The sequence below is a fragment of the Strix uralensis genome, chromosome 4, assembly GCF_047716275.1.
Source record: "Strix uralensis isolate ZFMK-TIS-50842 chromosome 4, bStrUra1, whole genome shotgun sequence".
NCBI lineage: Eukaryota > Metazoa > Chordata > Aves > Strigiformes > Strigidae > Strix > Strix uralensis.
Window position 1 is genome coordinate 93,795,656 of NC_133975.1, and position 26,705 is coordinate 93,822,360.

The 26,705-nt window shown below is 42.5% G+C and overlaps 1 protein-coding gene across 3 annotated transcripts in view; it reads right to left on the reverse strand.

Annotated features, from left to right (window-relative positions):
- RGS6 (regulator of G protein signaling 6) overlaps positions 1-22,054 on the reverse strand; it is a 288,338-nt gene extending 266,284 nt beyond the window's left edge. For 2 of the 3 annotated variants that reach the window (XM_074867962.1, XM_074867960.1), the window contains exons 1-2: positions 21,856-22,054; positions 8,221-8,325 (exon numbers count right to left, since the gene is read on the reverse strand). In XM_074867962.1, the coding sequence (XP_074724063.1) occupies positions 8,221-8,304 (84 nt within the window). In that variant the 5' untranslated portion in view covers positions 8,305-8,325; positions 21,856-22,054. Of the gene's footprint in view, positions 1-8,220; positions 8,326-20,783; positions 20,886-21,855 lie in introns of those variants that run through there. The other variant, XM_074867961.1, reaches the window with a different exon arrangement.
- Between the last annotated feature and the right edge of the window lie 4,651 nt (positions 22,055-26,705).

Sequence of the window (26,705 nt, forward strand, 5' to 3'; positions counted from 1 at the left end):
CCAAAAAAACATGTAGCCTTTGAACTAAAATATCAAATATACTCAAGAATGAGAATACAATTTTTTGTTAAGCAGACTTGCACACTTCAGTGTCTGGTTAACCGGTTACTTCTCGTCTCCTTCAGTTCATTTAACTTTGGAAAGACAAGGAAAAAGACGACACAGGACAACAACAGGAGCAATAAAGAAAAAAGAATAAAAGAAATTGCTTCCCCTTGAACATGGTATGACAGCTTCTCATGAAAAAAAGAAAGCACGCTTCAAAATGTCTTACGATGCAAAACATGAGTTTTTAAATGGAACTTCATTTGCATATTTTCATGGTCCCGCACATGTAATTCTATTTATTGAAATGAATCCTCCCACTCTATCACAGAGCTTTATGAACTTTTCTTATGAAAGAAGTTCATAATCCTCTGGAGTGATATTTTATTAATCAGGATAGAATAAGGGTTTACCTAAAGTTCTATGACAAAACAAAAAAAAGTGGGATTGTGTGCATTTCATCCAATTCCATCCAAACTCTTCTCTATCATCTTAATATTAGGGTTCAAGACTGCATCTGAAATAGTGAGAAGCTGCCTCCTGGAATGAGTCAGGTTAACAGCTCTCTACTACCTCACTACTTTGTTTTGTTTTTAATAAATGAAACAATCCCATGGCTAAAATGATGCTTTAGGCAGAAAGAAAACACTCATAATCAGCCTCTTGCCCAAAACAACATGAAAAAGTAAATCAACAAACACAGTGAAAATACTCCAAGACCATAACTTAAAATGCTGACAACAACAAATACAGAGAATAACATGAGAAAGATGCTGGGGGAATAGGAAAGATCCCTTTCCAAAAATGCAAGGCACTAAACGCTACAGCTAGAAGAGCATAATCCTACCCTCTAGCCGAACCTTCCCTTTTTATCTTGGTATTCTAAATTTGCACTGGTCGCTTTGCTAAAAATATACTTTGAAGTTGTCATAGCTATTGGTCCTGGCTCGTCTTATTTCTGCCTGTGAGAACAGCTAAAGTAATAGATCACTGTAATTAGACTTTTATGAGTGCAAGAGACAGTTTGTTTCAGTTACAAACAGGAACAGAGAAAAGATGAGCCAGAGAAGAAAGAAAACTAAATAAATAAAACAACTGCTTCTGAATATGGAGAAAACTACACACACAAAAAAAGAAAGATAACTATAGGCTTATGATCAAAATCTCTCAAATGCAATATACGAGAGGTAAGGCAACCTTTACACAAGGGCTAAAGCCACCTTTTCCAAGAACAGAAAGACAGATTCATATCTGTAAAACATGAACTAATTATTCTGTGCATGCATTATTTGAATGGAAAGATTTAATGCATATAGGATATATAAGAAAATATATCATATACACATATATATCTCCCTCTCTTTTCAAAGTATCTTATATATGTTCTAAGAATGTACTTCCTATATTAGGCTAAACAATATAGTCAGGGAAAACCTAAGTTATTTGTTCATCCTCATTACTTCAAAGGCATGTAAGTATGTGTGCACATATATATGTATGTATTTATATATCTAAAAAGAGAAACAAGACAGCAGTTATTTTATTTATTTTTATTATAACCTACCACCTTACATGCACTTCCCTATTCATAACTTTGCACACCACCTACTAAGCTGAATCTTTAACCTCAGCTCAGTCTTAACTATTACTGCAAAACAAATGATGGAAAGAAACAACAAACCACAGTGTCCAAAAGCCCTTCCTGCAGATGGATCACCTCCACCTGACTCTAACAACATGTTTCTGCCACTTGTACAACAGCTTTGTTTGTGTGTAAACAACGATGCAAGTCAGCTTCTGAAGTCCTCTGGGCACTAACTTTGTGCAATCTTACACTAATGCCTTAGGTCATTAATCATTCATACTCATCTTAACAGATGCGGAAATCAAACACACAGTTCCCAGATTTACCACAAGGTTCCCGTGACAGCTACAGTCAAGGTCAGTGGCATTAGCTTTGTTCAAGGACACCAGCACATGTCAAACTTCAGCAGTACAAACTGTTTGCTATTGCGTGACTAAAGGGTGTTTGAAGGTATTTTAGACAGTCCCTGTTCAAGGTAATCTGAAGAAGGTACAAATCTAAAGCTAGAAAGACTTCTTGGCTCATTGTGTCTCCTCTTCTACTTTTGCAAGAAATGATGTCACGCAGGCCTCTTCAAAAACATGCCTATACCTATCCTAAAACCAGCTGGCTTCCCTGGCTGCAGTACTCCATGGAGTGACTGCTCCAGAAGTCCAGTTTTCCAATAACTAGGAACCACCTCCTAATTCCCAGATTGCACTTATTCATCAGAAATTTATAAAAATTTGTGTGCACGCCAGTACTATCCTCAGTTTAGTAAGGTCTTCTCCCTGTCTGACATCCCTTAGAGCACTCTTGCAGAGTAATTACATCTCTCCTAACTCATTTTGTTTTGTTCAGATAAATAAGCCACTTGTTTCTAGTCCATCCTGTGTAACCAGGTCATGTTTTCTGAAGACAAGAGATGACAACAGAGAAGACTACACCATGACCTAGATGAGGCCGTTATCACTGGTCCTTTGCATAATACTACTGACACCTTTCACTCCCCTTGAAATATTTCTCCAAGACATTCTGGGATCATATTTGTGTTTTTCATTGCCATTGCACAATACTGGACAATGACTGTCCTATGACTTACCAACGTACTTGGCTCTCTCTTCTCTGCTGCTCCTGCCCAACACATTTGTTGCACCCAGCCGCTCCCATCTTTGTCCTCTACTATACAGCCTCTCTCTCTCCATAGGACTAAATTTAATGCCACTGCTGTGATTCCTCTCCCCAAGATTTTATTGTATGAGGTATGGAAAGGAGAATTATTGAGTGTTACACCTGCTATTACAGGAAATGCCAAAAGGGAATCTCCTAGATAAAACACACCTGCCCTTCACTACAGCCACAATTTAACAAGTGGCCCATCTTGCCCACAGGCGTTTCCCCCTCTCTATGCAACACTGTGCAGTCAAAGTTACTGACACAATAAATCAGTTGGATAAAGAAATTAGCAAGGTTCAAAAAATGGTCAACTTTTGTTTACAGCCAAGGCACATGAGTACTTGCAGTGATAAATTAACTAAAGCCTCCTTTTCAATGTGCAGTACAGAAGTGCAGAATTAAAGCTGTCCTGATGCCTAACCTGTAACACATCTTGGTAACACGATTGGGTTTAAATTTATTTTCCAACATTAACAATGCTAGTTTTGGGGTTACTTATCAAAAACTGCATGTGTTTCAATTCCTGAAGGACTGATATGTAGTCTCAAATTCAGTCCTAGTTTAATCCTGGGTTAGGGCTGTTAGTCTGGAAACAGAATAAAAAAGAAATGTCAAGAGCAAGATCTTAAAATGCCATAAAGTAATCTTTAATGACAGTACAGAAAAATCTTTGGTTTAAAATTTGAAGACTATGGGTCTGCAGTGTTACCAACACATGCATTATCATCGTAATTTTGTAACAGAAGCAAGTGTGTGAGAATCTCAGATTTCATGTACAAAAGTAAGGTTCAAGGCCTTTCTTTACATGCAGCAGAATCCTAAAATATAACTCAAGAGACAAATAAAAAGAATGCCAAAAGTACTCCACAGTTTAAATGCATTTTTAAGTTCTGCTGCCTCTCACTAGGAACAGCATAAAACCTTGAAAGGTTTAGGAGACCTCAAAAAAGATGCAGACTGCTTTCATTTATTAAAGTATAAGAGTTCTATGCATGAAATCCACCTCATTTTAACACACTGCAGCTTTGTATTTCTTTGCAAGAAGTCATCATGTGGACTATACCCTTGTGTGTTTTGTCTGCTCTTGGTTACTTGGACAGTGTCCTATTGAGATACGTTTTCCATGTGCTATTAGCACAATGGAAGAGCAAACAAATAGTAGTCTTGGTCTTCTGACTAGCTCCCAATACCAGCATTACATTTTTATCTGAACAGCTAATTTTAACAACAGTCTCTTCCCCCATCTTTCTGCTTCGTGGTCCATACATTTTTTGCATGCATACATCTGTCTTCACAACTGCTTGTTCTCACATTTCTCACCCTATCACCATGTTGAATCAGGTCTGACAGCAACACTCCACCTATTTGCCACAACTGGAACCCTGAAATCTGCCTGGAGAAAAGCTGCTAAGGTTGCTTTTTTTAAAAAAAAAAAAAAATGATTACAATTCAGATCTTAAACCAGCATTTAAAAAGAGGGTAAGGCTGCCAAGTACTGAAGGTAGCAAACAACTCAGATTTCTCTGAAAGCATCTTGCGGCAGCTGCAAGTTTGTATTACATTTACTTAGAACAGTAATTGCCTTTGGAAATTAGATTTTCCTGCTTGTTCAAAAGATTTACAATGAGTAACCATAAAAATTCAAAATTTAACTCACTAAGTGCCAGTGTTAGCAAGCATATATAGGAGATGTGTCTGCCCAAATTCAGCAGAGATGGAAATGTACCATCAGACAATCCAGGTCATTTTTTTGAAGATACCCTTTGATATCTCTCAGAGCATGCATGCTCACAGTGGTTCTAAACATCTCTAACAGCACAGTTTGCAAACTCTTCCCCATCCTAAGAGATCTCTCACAGGAACAAGTACACCTTGCTATCCAATCTAGATTTTCATTCCTGTGTTTTCATCCTTGTTATATTCCCCAGGTACTCCTAAACAATTCTTCCTTATTGGTATTTTTAGTTCTTCTTTAAGTCAAGACCTAAATACTTTGATTTTTCTTTTCTTTCAGTGACATGACAATTTTCTACCATCTTTTCTGTAAGAAGATTTGATTCGCCAAATTTTGGTAATAGATTGCCTAATAGATCTGGTGCCAGAAGCTGTCCATGAACTGTCTGTCCTTCAACATGGTCTGCAAGAAGGTGAATTTTCAGACCTGGATTATTTGAATGATAAACCGAAGAAGCCCCTGGAACATAGTAACCAGCACTTAGAAGCCAGAAAGGCAATCAAGGGTGGCTGGATTTCAAGGGGATGTGACAGGCATTTAAAATCAATTGGTATTTTCTGTTACTGTTTGCTTGGAGTGTGTTTTTCTCCTCTCACTGGCTTTTTATTGCATTTTTTTCCTTCCATGCAGCAGCACCCACACAACGCTCACAGACTGAAGTGAGGACTGGGATGTCACTCACTTCCCCAGAAGTCCTTGTGTATTGACATTACCTGCTCCCACAAAAAGGAGGGTAGAGCATTTCAAACAGTCTTTTTAAGCACCGCATACCACTCTTCCAGTAGTAATCTCAACAAAAAATATATCAGCATCTTCTCCAGATGTGGCCAGACCGATGGTTCCTACATTTTACCCACAGAGCAGTACTTAAATGGCAATGCAATCTTTGTAGCACCTTTAAATTTTTCATTGGGTATCACTATGCCAAAGAAGATAAATGACAGCACATCCTTACTGCAGCACTACTGATAGCCCTAAAACCAGCCCAGGACTAAGTACTGAGACATACAGAGAGATGAGAGGAAGCACAGATCCTAGGAGTGGGATGCAGCTTGCTTAATTATAGATGTCTACCATATGTCATAAGTACCTGACAGCTAGGTGTTGAGGCACCCATGAGAGTCAATGGAGACCTAGTCAATAAAGCTCATGTAATTTAGGGTACAATTTGTTTTAACAAGCGTAGGGTGAGGCGTATCACACCCTAAACACTACTTACCCTAATGAGTGCATCTGCACTACCTAATTCACACACAGATGTCTTCCAGAACAGTAGGGCAACATTGAGCATTTCGGATTTAAAAAATAACATGCCTCACAATTTGATAAATATCAGCCCCCAAAAGGTTAACCATGAAGGTAGAAAATAAGTCTTATCTCATTGAGACCATCTGCTGTAGCAATCAAAGCAGTTAGAATCCATTTGCTTGCAGGAGTCCATAGAGAGTATCACAAACTAATTGAAGTCAAAATAAATTAGTTTATTTTGCTCTGCACGGCCAAAATCCATCCCACTTAAGTTTTACCTACCTAAGTAAAGAGAATAGCCTGTTCTAGGCTTTTCTGCATAAACAAAACAGCAGAGGTTGCTCCAAAGGGACACTGAGCACCGCCTAAGATCTGATTTGTTCTTTAGATGTGTGTATCTCTCAGTAGTGATTATAAAGAAAAACAGGCTACAACAACCGCCCTGTTGGCTTATGAACTTCAAATAGACCTCAGTGAGTCTCAGTAAAGAGGGCATGAACAATTCAGGGTTGTATTTGTAGTGCTTTCTTCTCTCAAAACCCACAAATATGACAGTTATGACAAGCAATAAAACAGTTGACACAGCAAGAATTACTGTGGTCCCATTACTGAAGCCCACCCTTTTTCTTCTTCCTTAGGGGAATCAACAATTGCATCTCAAGATCCCTGCTGTGAGAAGTAAACCTTTTCTTTTACTGTGACACAACACCAACCCTGGACCGTACAGGGCAGATTGTGTTCTGTATTTCAGGAAGTCCAGTGCAGTATTTTTCTCATTCATTACTGGCAATCAAGCCATTTGAAAGGAAATGAGAGATGAAGAGCTAAACACTCATTTGGAGAGAGGAGAGATAATCAAGAGAATAAAAGTCTTGTCTCAGATTTTGCATATGATTTCTCAACACTAAGGAACATATTATTGATGTGTAACATATATAACTAATATCAAACAGTAAATTAGATTTAGAAAGTTAATCACCAATGGAAATTAACTTTGAAGAATAGGTAATATTAACCCTATTCATAAAAGCAACAAAAACCCTCAACAAAAAACCTGACAGACATGCGTTAGCTTAATATTGACAATACAGAACATAGTATTACTGAACAACACATGGGGCACGCTCTTCTGAAAGAGAACTATGTATTTTGACAGATGATGTATTATGAGGGGCTGGTAATACTGACATCCGAGAGCATCAGTAAGGAGATATGAATCAAATGACAGGAGTATGTTCTCCATTGATACCACAGAACTTACAAGGCTCATTCTACAGTGACAATAATGAAACATTAAAAAGGCAAAGAAATGGAGAAATCCATAAGTAGAAATGCCATGAGATGAATAGAAAGTAAGGCACATTCAAATAAAACAATGGCTTCAAGAATAGGTAAGTGGATTCTCTGCAGAGTCACAGATTTAATACCCTAATCATCTAGATCATGCAACTAGAAACTTCTTTCATATCCCGTATCTGCTTCAACTTGCTGGGGTGTTGGACCTCTTCACAAACAGGTTCTAAAAAGATAATCTGACTAGCTGACTACTGCTACTTCCAAATTAGCAGCCAAAGTGTGTTCATAACACATTCAAAACAAACAAGCCTACACATTACCCAGAAAATTTTCCCATGTTAACAATTCCAGATTCCAAACCAAATATGCAACAACTAAACCAAAGTTACGGTTATCAAAAAGTAACACTTTAAACAACTTACGTTCTATATGAAACCTAAATTATTTTCTCAGCATATGAAAGTCATCAAGATTGCAACCATGCAAGTAGAAAAGAGTACCATGTACACCCAACACACTTTAGCTATTTATTGCTATTTTGTAAGGTGTAAAAATGAGTGAAAATATAAATTTTACCCAGGATCATACTACACGAGGAAACTTGATTTGAGCTAGCATTGTAGCTCTTGAGTTAACAGAATTGTAACTTGAGCCATGCAAGGAATTTTATTTTTGTTAGAACCATACAGCACTTTCGCATGCTACATAAGAAATATTTTACAGGCTAAATAAAATGTATTTACGTGATTTCATTAAATTACAAAAAGACTCAGATACACCTACCCCAGAGTAAAACAATGCCTTAGCAAATGGGTCAATAGGTTGCTTTCCTACAATACCTCCAAAGTACTTCAGAATAAGACATTTTATCATGGCAAAAGAATGTTCTTTGACATCATGTGTTGCTGTTATTTTACCTTTGTCTAATTCATTTTTCACTAGCACTTGAGAGGTTTCTCTTTTTTAATTTAAGCAATGCAACGGAAATTAATAACAACTGCCTGCAAAGAATCAAACTAAGTTATGCAACAAAAACCACAATAGGAAAATAGAAAAAAATGCACTGAAAGATTGTTGTATGCCAGCTGCTTTATGCTTAGTGTGATAAAACTAGGAACCACATACGAGATTTTTGCAAAAAGCTCCAAATCTTTACCTTTCTGTAGACTATCATATTTGGAGAACTCTCCTCTGGGTCAGTGGTTTCCACATTACTTGGATCTACGGGCGCCTGGGCCATGTTTGCCTCTCGTCGCTCAGACTGCAAGGACAGAAGCAAAAGTCAGCATCACTCCAGGCTGCAGGGGAGCAAGGCAAGGACACACGACTACCTCCAAGGCAGACAGACGACAATGCTACAGAGGGAACCATGCTCCAGACTTCACCCAGTGCAGGATTTTATCACACTGCGTCAGACAGTTAAATGCATCGAACTGATTTGTCTAAAGCACAATGCCCCAAGAGCAAGACTGTCAAGTCACATACAGCTGTGGCTAGGGTCATCCCACACACACACACACACACACACTTCTCCCCCTGTTCTGATTGTTTATCATAAGCTCCCATTCAATAAAAGACAAATTAATACTTTGCACACTTCCTTTCCTTGCACAATCAGCTTAGACTTTTCTAGGAGCTTTTGAGGTACCCTCAAACAAAAAGCCAAGGAGGATAAAAAGCTTACTGTGAGACAGAATGAAACCCCGCTGGAATCAGCAGGTTCAGACTGTCAGACACACTGCCAGTTGTCACCTGCGGACACTCGGAGCCACCTTTGGCTTTCCCCAACTCCCAGAGAGCAGCCAGGAACCAGGAAGGCACCGCTGCTTGCTCAGGGTAAGCACCTCCCCTCACCTCTTCTCACGATACAGCTGGGAAAAGGCAGCAGCACACAGACAAACAACTGTGCATAACATGCCTTAACCTGAACTATCTTCTAGAAGCAGAGAAATGCTGCCTTATCTCCTCCAGGGCATGCCAGGCTTGAGGCAAAAACAGTAGTTTAAATTTAAAAAAAGGGGCTCAGGGCAGGGAGGACACTTTACATTCTAAGTCAAATGTTATATTTTAAATTTTTCTTCCACCAGCACATTTGACAAGTTACATCTTAAATTAAATGCTGCTGTGGAACCATGTGGTGACCTTTCCTAGCCTAAGAGGTAACATTGCCTTTTACAGACACTGGCATTAAAGCTGTTTGACAAGCTCAGTTTCTTTAACATCGAAAGTATCAAAATTTCACATCTCAACACTTTAAAATTATAGCACTTCGAATGATTTACACAAATGTGCATTTTCACAGAACTACTTAGTCATGATTTCAAGGCACTGAAGAATTAGGCTCTGGGTATCATCACTCAATTGAACGGAGCAGGAACTAGGTAGGGATTTTATGTAACTTTCTGAGGCAATTACAAAGCAGAGTTGAAAGCATATGTCAAGTCATCCGAGTTTCAGCTTCACGTGGAGTATATAAAGACCGCATTCACCGCTTACATTGTATCTGAGGTTATATATGCATACTTTAAAAGAAAACAATTGCAATTAACTTCTAATTGAGCAATGCTCCTTTAAAGAAGAAATTTCCAATTTCTAATCAAAAAGCCCTCTGCATCATTACTTAGCTGCGCTTCACTGACTGCATTATTCACTTTGAACATCCACATTTACAAGTTCTGTTATTCTTGTTATACTGTCAGCTCACTTAATCTTTTCTGATACTTCAGGATTTTCCCCCATAGCACATCTTGAAGCTTTTCATCTACTCCAGTGAAACAAGACAAAAACATCTTGCACGATATGCAGTAGTGGCTGCCATGCTCTGCACGGTGACATTAAGAGAGCCACCAACCGCCTCTGAATATCTACAAAAGATAATCAATACAAATGAACTTGTTGTTCAAAGACAGAAATTTGCAAAAGTTCTTCCCAGTGGTGCCCAGCATCTTCTGCTGGGTTTCGGTCAGAAGCAGCAGGAGCAGGGCCACCTTTGCAGGAGTGACAGCAGGATGGATGTTGCAGGGGACAAGGCTGGAGACAAGGCAGGACTGACGTGCACCCCGGAGCAGAGACAAGTGCAGGCATCCCGTTCACGCAGCCTGGGCACTGTTGGTGCTGGGATGAGCCTTAGCGGGGCCCCTGGACCAGGGCTCCTGAGGAATTGTCAGGGCTCTGACCACCACCCAAATTTCTTCTCTTTCTTTAAGACTGCTTTTTTTAAGAACATAAAATCCTTTCTTAGACGGCATTCTTATTCTAGAGGAAAAAAAGACTATGGTCAAAAGACTACGGAGAAAATAAGACAGTGATATCACATGGGCATGCTCTTGGCTCTTCAGGGTGAAAGCATGGCAGTGCTGGATCCCCATGGATCCCATTACACCTGTGCTTTTTAATATGGCAGTTGAGTGAAGCTCAGCACCCAGTGATGCAGGACTGCTTCCCCTGCACTCCTGCCATGCTAAAGCCCGGTTTCAAGCCAGTTCACAAATGGGACATTCTCACTAGCCTGAGGACTGTGGCACTGACTGAACACACCCGATGAACACAGATGAACCACTGGCTACATGGCAGCAACACCTCCAAGGGAGAAGCAACGTCAGCATAGCCTCAAGGGAGCACAGCTCCATCTCTGCCTGGGGACCAACCACCAGGGAGAAGGGCGGAGAACAGCCCAGACCTAGGGCTCCAGTGATGCAGGCTATCTGCTGCAAACAAATGAGACTGCTCACCTTCAAAGTACAGGTTTTCTACCCTGATACTATGTTAATGTGCTGCACTTGCAACCCTTTAATTAAGTAATAGTATGCAAAAGTCCACATCTGACTTGCACAGTCCTCTATTAAAAAACAAACCAACAAAAACCCATAGCCTGGCGCAGAAGAATTGCAGGACTAATTTTTCAAGAGATCCTATTGAAATCTATTCTTTCTACACACTTTTTTCCTCACTACCAGCCCAGTCTACTCAAGATGCAAGCAGAAAGTCAACCCTACATCACTACACAGGTTAAAAACAGAGTCTGCCCTCTGAACATATTTGCCCTCTAAACACGTTTGCAATGCATCAGCCAGAAGAGAATCCAGCTCAGACTTATACAGATATTTCAGTTACACAGGGCTGAGAAGGGCAAAAACAAACATTTCATTTAGGTTTTTTAAAAAATTAAAAGTGCTCATGCACAGCCTCCAGTTACAAGCCTCACCAATTACTACCTGAAGAGTACTGTCAGCTCCTTACTCCTACAGGCAGTTTACTACATTACCAGCGGCCAACTCATACCAGCCTGCACCCACACATCAGCAATCTAAATCCAAATGTGTATCTTCAAAAAATAAATGGTCCCTAAATTCCAACTTTCAGGTTCAAAAGATGCTGTTTTCCCACAGCTGTTTTTCTGACAATAGCCATGCTTGCAGTAATCCAGACTCCTCAGCAGCAAAAGTGATAAAAATTGAAAACCATTTGCACTAACCACTCTTTCACTCTGCCACACACAAGGAGCAAATCAGCAGTCTTCCACTTCTTGTTTATGGATAAGATGGCCTATTAAGCCTTTCAAAAATACTCCCAAAAATATGCTAAAAAGAGAGGGTGCATTTGCCTCTTGCTGATTTTTTTCCTTTTTATATTTCATTCTTTATTATAGAACAGTTCTGCTTTTTCCTGAGAAACATAAGCACACTGGACCAGATAGGCAACTGCTGACAAAATTCACTGAATCATGGTGAGCCTCTCTTATCTGATCAGGCTCCTCAAACTCTCCCAAAAAAACAGAAGCTGCAAAGAGATACGGCTCCCATATGTTACAATAGGATCCTTTAAACTGGAATAACCAATTAAAATGCTCCAGAAAGCAACAAAACCATTTTTTTCCACAGCTCACCTCTTCAGAGTTTCTGATGCAAAGTTTAATAATAAAATTTCAAAGACAACAACCTTTACATTTTCATCCATAAATACTGTCAGTATTTAATCTCTGTGTATATGTAAATTCAGTTAAAACAGCTAAGCAGTAAATTAAGAGATTCCCATTAGTGTTCTCAAATACCTTGATTACTGTAAGAAAAGACTATTGTAAACAAGACTGCTGTAAGAAAACTCTTACAGGCACAAAACCCCATATACTTCATAGAAATTATCCCATCTAAGAGTCCTTATACGCTCTGGGGATTATAAATAATAAAGAAAAAGTATAAAGTTAGAAGAAATTCTGCAAAACAAACTATTTAGTGAAAATATCACCTGGATTTAACAACCCAATAGAAGGTCATATTTGAACTTCTATCCTGCATTTTAATAAATCAGTTGTCAACCTTGCACATCTGAGATAAAATGAGATAGTTTGTTATAGATGCAAAAATTTAATACCAGAGAAGAGAATCTACTACATGAATCCCTATGTAGATATCAATCAGCACCGCTCAGCTGAAATACAATTTTTGGTGACAGTAAGTGGAAATTACCTTTATGCTATGTAATTATATTTCAAGGGCAGCTTATAATTGACACGTAGTGCTAATGTCAAATCATGAGAGATTTAGAGCTTTAGCACACAATCATAGTGTAAAATACAATTTCATGTCATTAATATCTAGCTATTTTTTTTCTGATTAATTATGTCTAGACTACATCACTTTTCACATGCCTGAGAAATCATATAACCGCACGCCTTGCTGAACTGATAATTGCCAATAGGAAAAACCCCTACCTGGTCTGCTAGAATATTTAGATCAAATAGATCATGTTATTGAGGTGACAGGAAGGAAGAGATTGGGAGAAAAAAAAAAAATCAGTTACTCTGAGTTCAATTAGTCACCATTAATATTAAGTTGGTATTTCATATCCATGACAAAAGTCTCTCTAGAACTGCACTGGGAAGACAGACATTTATCTTTATGTTCCTCTCCTGGTTAACTATTACTTCATTAAACTAGGACTTAGGCATGCCAAGCAAGGCATGTATACCAGAGGACAACATATAGCATATCATAGAAGTCATCCTGTTTACCAAGGTGAAAACATCAACCAGAGGATCCCCAGGTCCAATCTGGCTATAGTCTGCTTGTAACTGGTGTAGCTCAGTCAGAGCACTGCACAATTCACCTCTACTCTTCCTTCAGAAGCAGACCTGTATGACTAGTGAAATAATTGAAGAGGAACTGATACAACATCCATCTGAACCAGTAAAAGCTGGGAAGACTGGAGCTGAGATCAAAACTCCACCACCTCCTCCAGTATCCTTAGCGGTGAGAAGGGGGAAATGCTGGTATTGCACACAGCACTGCTGACCACCCACTCAGTGTAACAAGACTCTGCAAGCACGTTCCTCTCCTGAACTAGATGACTTAAGGAAGAGTGAAACAGGGGCTGGGTATCCCTGTGTAGGGAGCCACGCCACAGTTAGGAGTGATGGACTGGAGCAGATTTGTGCCACTCTGGATACCATGGCGCTGCTTCCCTGCATGGAGCAGCAAAGGGAGCCTGCTTTTGATCAGTGAAGTACAGCTCCCAAAGCATCTAAAAATCCTCACAATGACTGTTTTGGACATCCAATTGTAACTGAAGTTACTCTGAAAGTACTTTCCCAGTGGAAGATCATTCCAGACCTTCTGTGCCTTCTTGCAAGTGCTGAGGACTGCAGTACTATCAACAATATTCAGTCTGTTGCCTTTTTTAAGGAACAAAGTATAAACACTTCCAGCAACTGCACTTGATGTTCAAATTTTTGCCAAATGAATTCCTCTTTGTGAGAGCACAGTTTTGTTTATACTGGGAGAATTTGTGAATTCTAAAGGACCCCGTTCCTCCTCTTGCTGAGGTACCAGTTCACAGGAGCCCCATGCTGAAGTACTGGAGCTCAACACTTCTCTTGCTCTGCAACCAGCAGGACGAAAGACAGGTGTACATCTCGGCACGGAAAGAGCAGAGACTGTTCCACCTCACCCTGCCAGAGCAGGAAGAAGGGACCCAATTCCAGGACACTCCCCTTTTCTTCTCTTCAGGGAAACTGGGATCCTGATGAAGACTGGGATTTCCAATTTCTACTACTCTTACAGACATTTCCTAAAGGTGCAGTCCTCTTCCATACATGTAACCACGTGCTTCCTGTGAAAAACTTGCCTCAAAACATCCTATAGGTATGTCTACATTTCCACACAGTACTAGGGCAGGGAGCAAGCTCAAGGCTTCTGATCACCCACGCTGCTCGATTGCTAGTTTGCTCCCAGGTTCTCTTTTGTAGAGCTCGAAACCAGTACGTGGACATCAGCCTGGGAACACAGCTCTCTCTCATCACCACTTGCTCCCAAGGGTCAGCACGGATGACCTTAAACAGAGTTTGGCTCCCTGCTTCTTAACCATTCCTCCAGCAGTCTCCCAATAGTTTCTGCAGCCCCATACAGCCTCCTAGCATGTCCCAAGTCACACGATGCATAACCTCATCCTTCTGGTGGGCTGCAGGACAGCCTCACATTTATTAAACACTGTACTTGGAAAACTGACCACTGTACCTTCAGGTCACAGAGATACCATCTGGTCGGCAGAAGAAACCCCTCTGGCCAAGGATATGCACTATGGACACAGCCATCTTTTAGACAGAACTAGCTCTCAGACATGAGGCAATCCAAGCCACTTGGCTTCCTGCAGATAGACACAGTCTACAAGTTTAAACTCAGCCCACTGTGTAATATGATGTGAGCAGCTGGTTTCTGTAGGTGCTCCTCTCCGATCACTTGCGGGTCCCAATTATGTATGTCCTTTAATGAAAGGAGTAAATATTCATGGTGTGGTTGTCCAAGCAGAACAGAATTTTTTTCTCCATCTGTGACAACTGTGGCACTAATCACTCTGTCACATAACTGTATAACAGACAACACTAAGGATGGACTGTTCCAGTTGTTCCAGTCATGTTCACCACACGTGACCTGTCTCAGTCACCTGGCAAATGATCGGGCTGTTTCTTGATAAACCACGGAAGTTGATTACTTTCCTCCCCTATCCCCAGGGTGCCACACCCCATCCTGATTCTATATATTTCTAAATCTGCAGATATTTGTAGCTATTTTAGAATGCTGAAAATACTGTCTGCAACTGGATGCTACATCCAGGAAAACTAGGGGTGGAAGCCAAGATTAAGTAACTTTCTTGGCATCTGACACTGACTAGGTCCTGAGTTCCCTGACACCTCACTAAAGGCATTCTCTTTTTTTTTTTTTTTTAATAGAGAAATATGCACTACTTGTTTTCCGGTCTGTACACCCAAGGTGTGTTGGAAGCATTGCTGACTTAAAAGGAAGACCTTTCCCACTTTCAGAGTTTTCAATCCATTATTTGACAGACAGATAAACAAGGAGAGCAAGACAAGCAAAAGGAAAAATGGAATGGGGATGGGTGGTAGCAAATACTGACACATGAACTGTTTATTAACAAGGTAAATTTTTCCCTTTATGAAATCAATTGTTAAAATGGGCACTTGCATACCAAATTTACTTTTAACGGACCAGAATGATGTTATACCTAGGAAGAAACTCCCTCCAATACATCCATCCTTCTTCCAGAGAATTCAGAACAAAATGCAGTATCCACCTGTAATCAATCTACCTTCTAATAAAATAATACTGCTGTGAGTGCAAGGGCTCTTGGAAGGGCTCCAAGCCAACATGCTGTTACCAAGGATAGCTACAGAGAATGTAACAGCAAATATATGCTGAATATTTAACTGAAACAAGTGTCAGTGCTACACAAATTTAGAAATGCAAAGAGATAGATATAGTCCAACTTTGAACTTCATCTAAATTGGTGATGCCAAACTACCGCAGTATTTATAAAGTGCTATCCAGTCTGCAAGGAACAGTTGCAAAGGAGGGAGCTGAAGTTGTATTTTTGTTGTTTTGCAACAATGCCAAGTTATTGGCCAGAATCATTCCCTGTGGAAAATGAGTAACTGCACCGATAATACAGAGCTTGTGGGCAGACTTCTAATCCCTTCTCCAATATAAATCCTTCTTTGAAAAAATCATTTCCTCGGATCAGTTAAAGTGTGCTAAGAGCATCCTGTCTATGAAGTTGGTCCATCAAATACACCATCTCTGAATGTGCCTTGTGCTCTATGCACCATAGAAAATACTACTTGCAACTACAGTAAGCTACTTCTGGGAGATGGACTGCATTTTCTATCCAGTAAGTTGAAAACAACTGAAGAAAAGTGATTCAAAGAATGAGAAGCACAAACTAATGGATGCTCTAATGCAGGCTGACAAAATCAAAATATTAAAATAAAAAAATATAGGCCCCAGTACCTGTTAGATTCCAAATTCAGAATTACTCCACATAAACTCCCTCTTCCAAACAGATCTTGCTAAAATAAAGCTACCTTCAAGTAGTCTAAAGCAAGTTGATATAACAACCAATCCACCCCTGCACTGATCAGTGACTGCACAATCTCATTTAAAACGCCCCAAAGTGCTGAGAGTTCTTGCTGGTTGTTCATTCTCAAGAGGATGGAAAATTGCAAGTACCCTGCAATCAAATAAAATGGGAAATCTGCTACCCAAAAGCACAGGTGCTTTTGAAGATTTGCACCAGGGGTACTGCATGGTGTCCCATGAACACAACTGGTTGCATCCCATGTACTTCAAGGACATGATGCAATATACTATGATTTCACTGCCCCACTGTTTATCACAACACCACGCAGCCTTTTCAGATGCAAATTACGTCCAAATCACTTCAGTAATTGCAATGTATATCTAAGCCACTCCTGAATTAGCTAGCTCAAGCTCACACCCCCACACAGTTCAGCAGAGTCTACAAATCCCACTGCAGTGGTTCATCTACCCTCAACTCCACAATGCCATAACCGAACCACCATAAATGCCAATATATGCTATGCACATTATAAATACTAATATACTTTACTACTACTGCTGTTATACTATAATTCTCCTATAAATACAGTTCCTTTAAGTGAGCTAATACGTGTCGATGCCAGACTGCTGTTACACTAGTGAAGGCATAATCTAAAACTAGTTGCTCATCTGTGGCAGAGGCAAATATTGGTTTTTTTACAAAATGATAAACTAAATCACAATGAAATTAAGTGACTCTCCACATTCACATAATGGATGTCAGAGCAATAAATTGAACATATATGCCCTGACTTTCAAACCATTAGCTATCACTTGCTCAACACACATCTCCATAGCATAGTAGGTCTGTAGTAATCAATCTGAGGAGCTTTTAACTCCCCTGTGAACCTTTCACCACCGATGCCAGGTCTATAAGCATAGTGAAAAAGATGAAACATTGTCCCTTTCCACTGGGATGATGTTTGTAACGTGTAATTGAAGATTCCCCGCAAAAATACACCACTAATTCCTTTTCACTGCCTAACTACCTTGTGGTGCCCACCACCACCATGTAGGCGAAGTGCAGTACCTGGGCCTTACTCTGCTGCTGCTGAGTCTAGGAATGGATAGCTGTTTCCAGCATGACAATGCAGAGCTCCTGGGACGTCCAAATGTCAGAATCTTATTGCTCACTGAAATTTTAATCTACCTCTCTTTCTCTCCACATTCTTTGCCACCAACTACAGAGACATTAAAAAATAGTATGAGATCTGGTGCAACACAAGTGGGTAGCAGCAGTCTCTCTTGACTCCACAGTCTTTCTAGAGCTTGACAACCAATGAGGAAAATACAAATTAGCGCCTCTTTCTTGCTCCTCTTCATAGAGCACAACAGCAGAAATTAGCTCATTCCCCAATCACCACAATATGCTATTACTCCAGCTGGAAACAGTAACTGAAATCATGGAAAAGCCTTTCCATGATAAAATTTATATAGATTAAGAAAACACACTGTATTCACTAACATTAATATCAACCTGTAAAAACTTCAAAAGTTGCTGTATCACTACAGGGAAGTTGTAATCAAACACAGTTTAGAACTCCCCATGACACATCTATTATTACCTTTTCAAGGGTATAAAGATAGGCCAAATTTTTCAAAGACTGGGTGCACTCTAGTCACCTCTAAAGCCCCATAAATCCACCACCATGTGAGCAGTGCTTTCACAGTCACCTCACAGAAAGTTAAGAGATGAAGAGCGGAGGCAGAAATTTGCAGGAAAAAGAAGTTAAGAGATGTAGGGACATAATAATTTAGTTCAGAATACAAAGACAGATGTTCAACTACACATAAGTGCTCAAAGATGCACAGAGGAAGTTTTGTAGCCTGAGGAAATCGGATGTGTAACTTCACAGGAACCAAGCCACTGACTTGTCCACATGCTTCCCAAAACCCAGGGTTTTGGGTGGTGACCATCATCACCTACAGGCACCTAAGTGTTTCTGACTGGTGCTTGGCCAGCACAGCTCTGGTCATCTTTTCTCTCATATGCAGACAGAGCTGCAATTATTCAGGGTTAAAAATGCTACTACACCTTCTGTGACAGCACAGGGCCACAATGTCTCGCTTACATCTTGTTTGATAACTTCAGATGGCAGAGTTCTGTCTTCCGCCACATTGGTGACAGCAGTTCAAAAACTGCCATGAAGAAACACCCTTCCAAACCATCAACGTAACATTCTTATTGTACCCAGGTTTTCTTTGTAATTATTACACCGTGGTATGAATTGACATAGATAATAATGCAGTCATGAAGAAGTTGATAAGGTTCCCATGAGGAACCAGGAGCGTTCCAGTTGTGACAGCTAGATGCAATATTCATACTCTGAACAGTCCAGAGCTGCTTGGTGAAGTGGACCTGTGTTTATACACTTTCCCCTCTAGAGAGCCTAAGTGTGCTTGCAGAAACGCGGACCAAAGCTCCAGGTGATGAGCACACACAACACAATAACCAATCGTAAGGGCAAAACTGCACTCTTGTAACACTGGGCATGGGAAGAGCAGCAGCTCACCCTCGTTCTGCTGCCACTTTACAACTGCAGGGTTTTATTTAGATATCAAAGGTATCTCCAGTCAAAGCCTCCAGGTTAGCTATCCCTCATTCTTGAAAAGCTGAAGACTCATACTGTTATTGAGGACAGCAAAAAAATAATCACCCTACAACACCCTTGTATTTCCATTAGGAAGCCTGAGCCACAGCACTGCAAGATTCAGAAGTTTCACCACAGACTAACATCGCATCCTAACGTACTGTGTTAAGATGACACACTGCAGCTATTTTGTCTTCCTGCTACTCCACATACAGCAGCTTCTTTTCTTTCCCTGCCATCTGCTAGTTTGCTGCAGTCTGCTGGGACAGGACTGCCCTCCCCTTTTCTCCCCTTCTTGGCTGCTCAAAGGGACGACGACAGATCCTCACATTTCCAGCCCAGACACTCAGCTTTCCTCCAGCTGCCTTAGAAACATCAACCAACGCAGAGTTACTCCCGTGAATGAACAGTGCTCTGCTCACCACTGCCGTACCAGTGTGCTCCACCAGAATTACATGCTAGACGCTGAAACACCTTGTAAGTGGTTAGCAAGGAGGTAATTGCTGCTTTAAGAGGACACACCTTTTCCTCTTATCCTCAGGTGTCATTGATTAAAACAGCTATCTGCACTACCCACATCACAGGAATCATCGGAGAGAAACTAAGGCAAGCAGTGTCGACAATGACTATATACAGCTTCTTATTATGCCTTTCCTTAGAAGGAAGGGCAGTAAGAAGTAACTGGAAAAATCAGTCGGGTAGGTGAACAGCAATCTTCAAACATTTATTACTATAAACCTCAGTATGAGATGTATAGCAAATAACTATTTCTCCTTCTGATCACTACTACAGTTCAAAATCGAAAAAAATAAGAGCTATCTAAACTCCACCACACTTGTAGCCAGTTAGGAAAGAAATTGAAATATTTGCCATTAATTATTCTATTAGGTCGTTAGAAAAAGGAACAGCTCATCGAAAAATAAAGTCAATATTGGCAGAGTCTAAACAGTTTCTTCAGCATTTAACACACACATTCAAGCAACGAACACTGTTATTCTGTGCTTGTAACCATATGTCCCCAAGTCAACAACTGCTCTTCAACATCTGACCTCCTTTTAAAGCAGATTTATAGAGAAGTATAGCAAAAGCGTTCCCAGTCAGCTGGTGAGAAAGTATTATGGATCATAACCACAGGGCGAACAATTGCTAGTTCTTCCGATCTGCAAGATTAGAATAAATCTGGCATTCAAAAACAAAAAAGGAAAGCAAAGATACACAACCTTCCATTTCAAAATAAACCCAAATTGACCTTGGAGAGTATTTATGATGATATCAAATGCCTTAAATCCCCAAAGCTTTGAACTCCAGTTAAGCTCTTTCACTATGCTTTCCAGCGAGCAATTACAAATAACACTGTACCTTTATAAAGTGCTTTTCACACTCACAGCTCTCAAAGCACTTCCCACAGAAACACACAAACACAAATGAAACGCAGCTTTCTTTGGGGTGGGAAGCCACCAATTATACAGTGTGACACGCCAACGCAAAGGTGAGTTTTACAGTATGGCTTTATTTATCAAAGACAGATTTTCCTGCTTTCCAATCCCTACACACCGGCAGTCAGCAAATAAAAAACAATCAAGGAGCAATCATGCATATCCATAATCTTTCGTTCCAGGGAAGTGTTGGGACGTGTCCCGCTGCTCTGTAGCGCACAGGCTACAACCGGGGTGCCGTTGTGGCGAGCCCCTTGGGGTCAGCTGGAGCGAGCCCCGACTTACCCAGGCCGTCCCAGCGAGGGCTGCGTCCGGCAGCAAGAACACACGGGACGACAAGATCAGAGCCACAGGCGTAGTCAGCTCCTTGGAGCGGCAGCCCTGACTGCTATTATGTCTGCACCGTACAAGCGGCAGCGTGCCGTTATCTACACAAAAATCCGCGTCTTCCTCAGAAAAATACACTTGAAGCTCCTTGTTGGCCCTACAACCTATTCCTCTATTTATGCCGTCGCAGCTAGTGACTAAGAAGATGCTTTTAGTGTCACAGGAGATTAAGGCTCTGGGAGGAGAGTGCCCGGCAGCTTTACTCTCACACACCGATCTGTCTTCATGCAAACGCACTTTGTCAGCGGATGAAAGTGTATTATTGCCACACACCGCCGAAGCGAAACAGTTTCCCAGTCTTCCCACGGGGCACCAGCTCCCCCTTCAAGCCGTACCCCAGCGCTTCTCCGAGGCCTCCCCCCGGAAAGCTCTGCGCCTTCACGGCACCACAACTCGCCCCGTGCCCCCCCCCCCCGCCCCGAGCCCCGGCTGCCCCGGCACAGCCCCTGCTCCTGCCGGGACACCGCTGCCCCGAGCCCCCCCGCGCCCCGAGGGGTGAGGGTACCCCCCACAGCGCCTGGACGGAGCCGAGGCGCCCCCGGCGACCCGGACCGCGACGCGGGGCCGGGCCCCCTTCCCCAGGGCCCCGCGGGGGGGGCGAACCGCGGCCGCCGCTGCGCTCGGGGGGGGGCCCGCCCGGCCCGGGAAGAGGGGCACAGCCCCCCCCCCCCCCCCCCCCCGGGCCAGTACACACCCACACACCCCCCCACACCCCGAGGTAAGACACGCACCGCCCCGCACTTGTCCGCTACTACCAACTCGAAGCGAACTCCCCCACCCCGCCTCGAGGCCGCCCGGGCAGCGCCCTCCAGCCGGGCCGGGGCTCCGCGGTGGGCGGCGGGACCGGGACCCCGCTGCGGGGGCAGAGCTGAGCAGCCACCGCTCCGCCAGACAGATGCGGATAAAGGGGGAAATCGCGGCGACGAGCGCAGCCCCTGCCCCAGCCCTGCCTGCAGCCCACTCCCATTACCTTAGCAACCGCGCCGCCGTCCCCTGCCGCCCCCCGCTTCGCCTCTCCTCAGGGACGGCGGGGGGCCCGCACCATGGCGTGCGCCTGCGGGCGGGGCCGGCGGTTTCCCGGGGCTCTTCTCCGCGCCTCTTCCAAAAAATCCCTCGCTCTCCTCAGCGCCCCTCAGGCTGCGGCGGGGACGGCGGCGCAGGCAGTGCTGCCGCCCGGCTGCCGCGGGCACACCGAGCCCCGCCGCGGCCCGGCCGGCCCCTCGCTGCCGCGGGCACACCGCGCCCCGCGCCCCGCCGCGACCGGCCCCTCGCTGCCGCCGCCGAGCCCCCGCCGGGAGGGCGGTGGGGGGTGAGGCGCGGGCGGGGCCGCGGGGGCGGCCCCGGCCCCGCCGCAGCAGCGCCCGCTGCGGGCAGCCCGGGCCCACCTCCTCGCCCGGCACCGGCACCGGCACCAGCGGCCGCCGCTTCCCCCCCGCGTTTGAGCCTGTCGCCCTTCGCCGGTGACGCGGGGAAACTTCGGCCCCCGCCATCCCGCCACCTCGGCCGCTTCTGGGCGACCCGGCGCAGCTCTGGAGGAAGCCGCTGACAGGCCTTGTATCTGCCTTGCACTCTTCCTTGTGTGTGGTATCACACGATTAAGGCGTTGGGCATAATTCTTCCATCTGTAACCACGAAAGCCTCATCTCTGGGTCACGCTCCTCAAACACCCGGGATTGCCCAGCTAAACCCTGGGGTCACAAGGAGCCCGGGACTCGGCCCGCCGTTACCGATCCTAACAGGTACCACAGCTCCAGCCAAATCCTGAGAGACCCAGCTCTTGTAAGCAGACCTGTCACAGGGGCAAAAGCCTTTGCTGTTGGCTAGGATGAGTTTTCATACGTTAATTAGGTGTGCAAAGGAGCTTGCATGCTTCCTACAGATATTCTCCACCGCTTTCCCTATTGGATTTTTACTCCTTTCCTTTTCCTCCAGAAGGCAAGGTAAGTCCACCTTGCCCAAAATTAACCCTCAAGTCTGAGAGCGCTATGCTGGAAAGCACTAGGTTTCCGTGCCCATCCCTGTGCCAACATTTTCCACGTTTCCAAGGTTTGGTTTCCACACATTGCACTTGCTATTGCAGCTGAAACTCTTTGTGGTAAGGTTGGCAGCTCCACAGAGGAAAGGCTATTTTACCAACCTAGGGACCCTGTCTTAAAAGCCCTTGGGTGGTGTCTATGTTCCTCCCTTTCCTAACATCCTGGATGTTATCAAAACCAGGCTTATATTTGATAAGCCTGCTGATTGACAACAGAAGCTATCTTGTGCAGGGATGTCCTGTTACGGTTGTGGTGCGCGTGGGACATTGGACGTCTGGTAACTACAGCAATAATTCAAATTATAAATTCTGAAGAAAAAATTATTTCTGGTGCAACTCTGCATTACTTCCATTTCTACTGGATCTTTACCATTCTTTACTACTCCTTCCTTAGTCTTGCAAGTGTCAGGTTCCAGCCTGCAGTTTGCCCATGCTCACCTCTTCTAAAACGTCCTTTTCAGAGACCATGCATTTCTTTCCTTGTCACATCAAAACTCCGTCTTAGGGGCAAAATTCTGCTGTTGTGGCTCACATGAGCTCGTTGACCCTTACCGGACTTCACAGGGTGTTGATTCAACTGATTTGGTTCAGATTTGAGCTGTGGGCATTTAAAACCTTCTGCAGCAGGTCAAAACGTTCTGATCTTGGTGGACCTTCCCTTATTTTTTTAGTTCAAAGAGATTGCACTTCTGAAACATCACAGGATATTTTCGGGATACTTTTTTGAAATATAATGAATCTAAAAATATTTCCATTTATATCAAGTTTGAATTTAAACTACTTGTCATTCCCTTCAGATAAACCTAAGCATGTTGCACATTATTTGCCACACAAAGTTTTCTGGCAAAGGGAGGAAGAAGAGAGTGGCTGCCTATGAAACACAGATTTTTTTTTTTTTTCTGAGATTTTCTCAGCAAAGCATTTCAAATCAGTAGTTATATCAAGTTATGCTGGCATATGACTTCATATAACATCAAGGATGAAATATTTCAGTGTCTTATATCAGGTCTATTCAGGAAAAATTGTTTCACCTCTGTACTACACGTTCTTTATTCTCCCAGATCCCTCAAAGGAGTGTACATGCAGTAGTTAACAGGTGCTTAAATTTATCAGGTTAACTCAGACTAAAATGCATGTTCTATAGAAATGCCATTTTCAAAATACAGGATTGAAAGAAAGTATTTCACATATGTATTAACATTGCAATTCAAAGAAATTATGAATATGTTTCCTGGCAGTGTTTCCAGGCTGAGTATTACCATACTACGGCAGCACACGATGCTGAGAAAGGAAGCTGACTGGAAACATTAAAGCAAAAGTGACCACTGTGCTTTTTTAAATTGTGGTCAACAGAAGAAATTGTAACCAAAAACAACAAATAAAAGGAAAGGCAAATGATAAATAGAAGTATTTTAAATGGTATTGGATAGTATTTCATGTCTTATTTCCACAATCTTTGTCTAGTGGGTTCTCTCAAGTAACAACTATTCTTTGGTCCCTTGAAGGAATAACTGCTATAGAGAAAAATGGCATAGCAACATTTTTTAATTTCATGCATTAACTACTAAAATAAATTATACATAATTAAAACAAAAAGAAACCAAGCTAGGTTTGTATTTGCATTGATCCTTATGCTGAAAACAATGTAGTCAGACTTGGTTCATCACAGAGATCATTTCTCAGTTTAACCTCTTTCCCAGTGGGAGCGTCCAGCGGTTTGATGAGTGTGATTAGAGATGCAGGAACAGTTCCATTTAGATCAGTGGGACATCTCGAGTTGATGTAGAACTAAGCACATACAGAAATGTTTGTGGAAAAAGACCTTCCATCTGAAATGCTTTGTTATGCTCAGTAAGCACAGGGAAAGAATGCATGGCAAGGGACTGCTGCACATTTTTCCAGCCAGAAGGACAGAGTTTCGTTGTCCCCTCTCTGCTGTACTTTGTGATGAGATCTTAAAGCCAGAAGAGACCACCATGGTCCACACCAGGTATAGAACATCACCTGTCAGTAATGATACATCATTAAAGCTGAAAGAAGCCAAGCTAGATTTTCATTTTCACTAACATTTACAATGAAAATATTTGGTCAGCTTTACTCTATAGCAGAGACTGATTTCAATGACCAAAACACACCTTTTACAGAGTTAGCCTATCTTTTACTGAACACTGCATCAGTAGAAAACTTCCCCCACACCTAGTAATACTCTCCTAAAGTTGCATTATCCTCACTGCTGGGAAGGGGTCATTTTATCAGCTTTGAAAGGTTCAACTTTCAACCACTGCATATAGTGGCTATGACACTAGAGATACACATGCTCACAGGGCCTGTGCTAACTCTCTTACTCACAGCTCAACAGTGGGAGTCTTCAGGGTATTTCAAGAGCTTCTTCACATGGTGGAGAGTCACAGCACAGCATGTTCCCCTGTGATTATCTGAAAAAAGGAGGAGTAGATATGGCTAGCTTTCTGCCAGCAGCATCCTCCTCTCCTGGTGCTTGAAGAAAACTGAAAAGCAGAAGCCGGTATGGCTGTGGTGGTTGTGGTGTTCCATGGTACGGCCAGTCCTTTCCTCTCAGTTCGCAAACCAACAGTGTTGTTGATCTGATGAGTAAGCGTTACCCCGTGGCATTTACTTCATAAATATTCAATAGTTGTTAATTACAAGAAAAAATGGAGCTGCTGGCTTGGGGGTGGGTGCTGAGACGTCACTAAACCAGTGCTTTTTCCCATGAAGGCAGTAAAGCGGAGAAGTGCCTTTCTCTGGCTGAGTGCATGAAAAAAGCAAAGAGGTTTTCAGAGTCATTCAAGGTAGGTTCTATTTTTCATAAAATGTTTAATTTAACAGTGACCTAGTTTTACAACAGCTTTCAGTGTCTTGGCTTTTCTTATCTCCTGTGTCTTAGCCTACATCATTAGAACAACAGAGCAATAGGCTTTACAGACTTTGTTAAGGCAAACTAAATACGACCTTAGCTGGTGGATTAATTCTTCTCTCCTATTTTGTTCCAGGCAGTTGTTATGGCACATTTTCTTTGTAGTTTTAAGGAGGTTTTAGCACATCTTTTATGGTACATATTATAGATTTTTTTAAAAAAAAAATGTCAGCTCAAAGCCCTTTGCTTATTTCATGATACGTTTGGGTATCAGGCTGTAGCAGCAGTCTTGAATTCCTCAGCCTTTTTACAGAAGGATCCTTTGTTTTGTGAACATTCCATTAACTGTATGGAATTCGTGACTAGCAAATTTGGAAGTTTACAAGCAGTACAGGCTCATGCTAGCATTCTGCATGAGCAAGTTTTGGGGTGCCATTAATTTTGCTTACCTTGCTTCACCTACCAGAAGGAAAAAGTAATTCTGCATGTTGTCATTGTGACCAATAACTGGCAGTTCTGTGCACTACATACAGTACTCTCAACTATTGTTTCATGGTACCCCGCTCATGTGATTCCTAGCTTGTCTTTATGGAAGTATAATTTAAAATCTCCTGATCCTCTATTGTGTGTGCTGTGTTGCACATGGATTCAGCAGAAAAAGGGAGCAATTAGAAAAAGGGTTGATTTCAGCCATGCGGCCCCAAAACACATTAGGTCTGCAGAAAGATGGCTCTTCCTTCCACCTCCATCTCAGGGACTCTCAGGAAATGTTATCATTGGAGAGTCGAGTATGGGGAGCCTTGCTGTGCTGAGTCCTTCCTGCATACCCTTCTCTGGGGGGAAAGCCAGCGCGGGAGGTGCTGCCGCATCTGCCAGGTTTACACGAGTGTGAGTGCTTTCTCTACAGGGA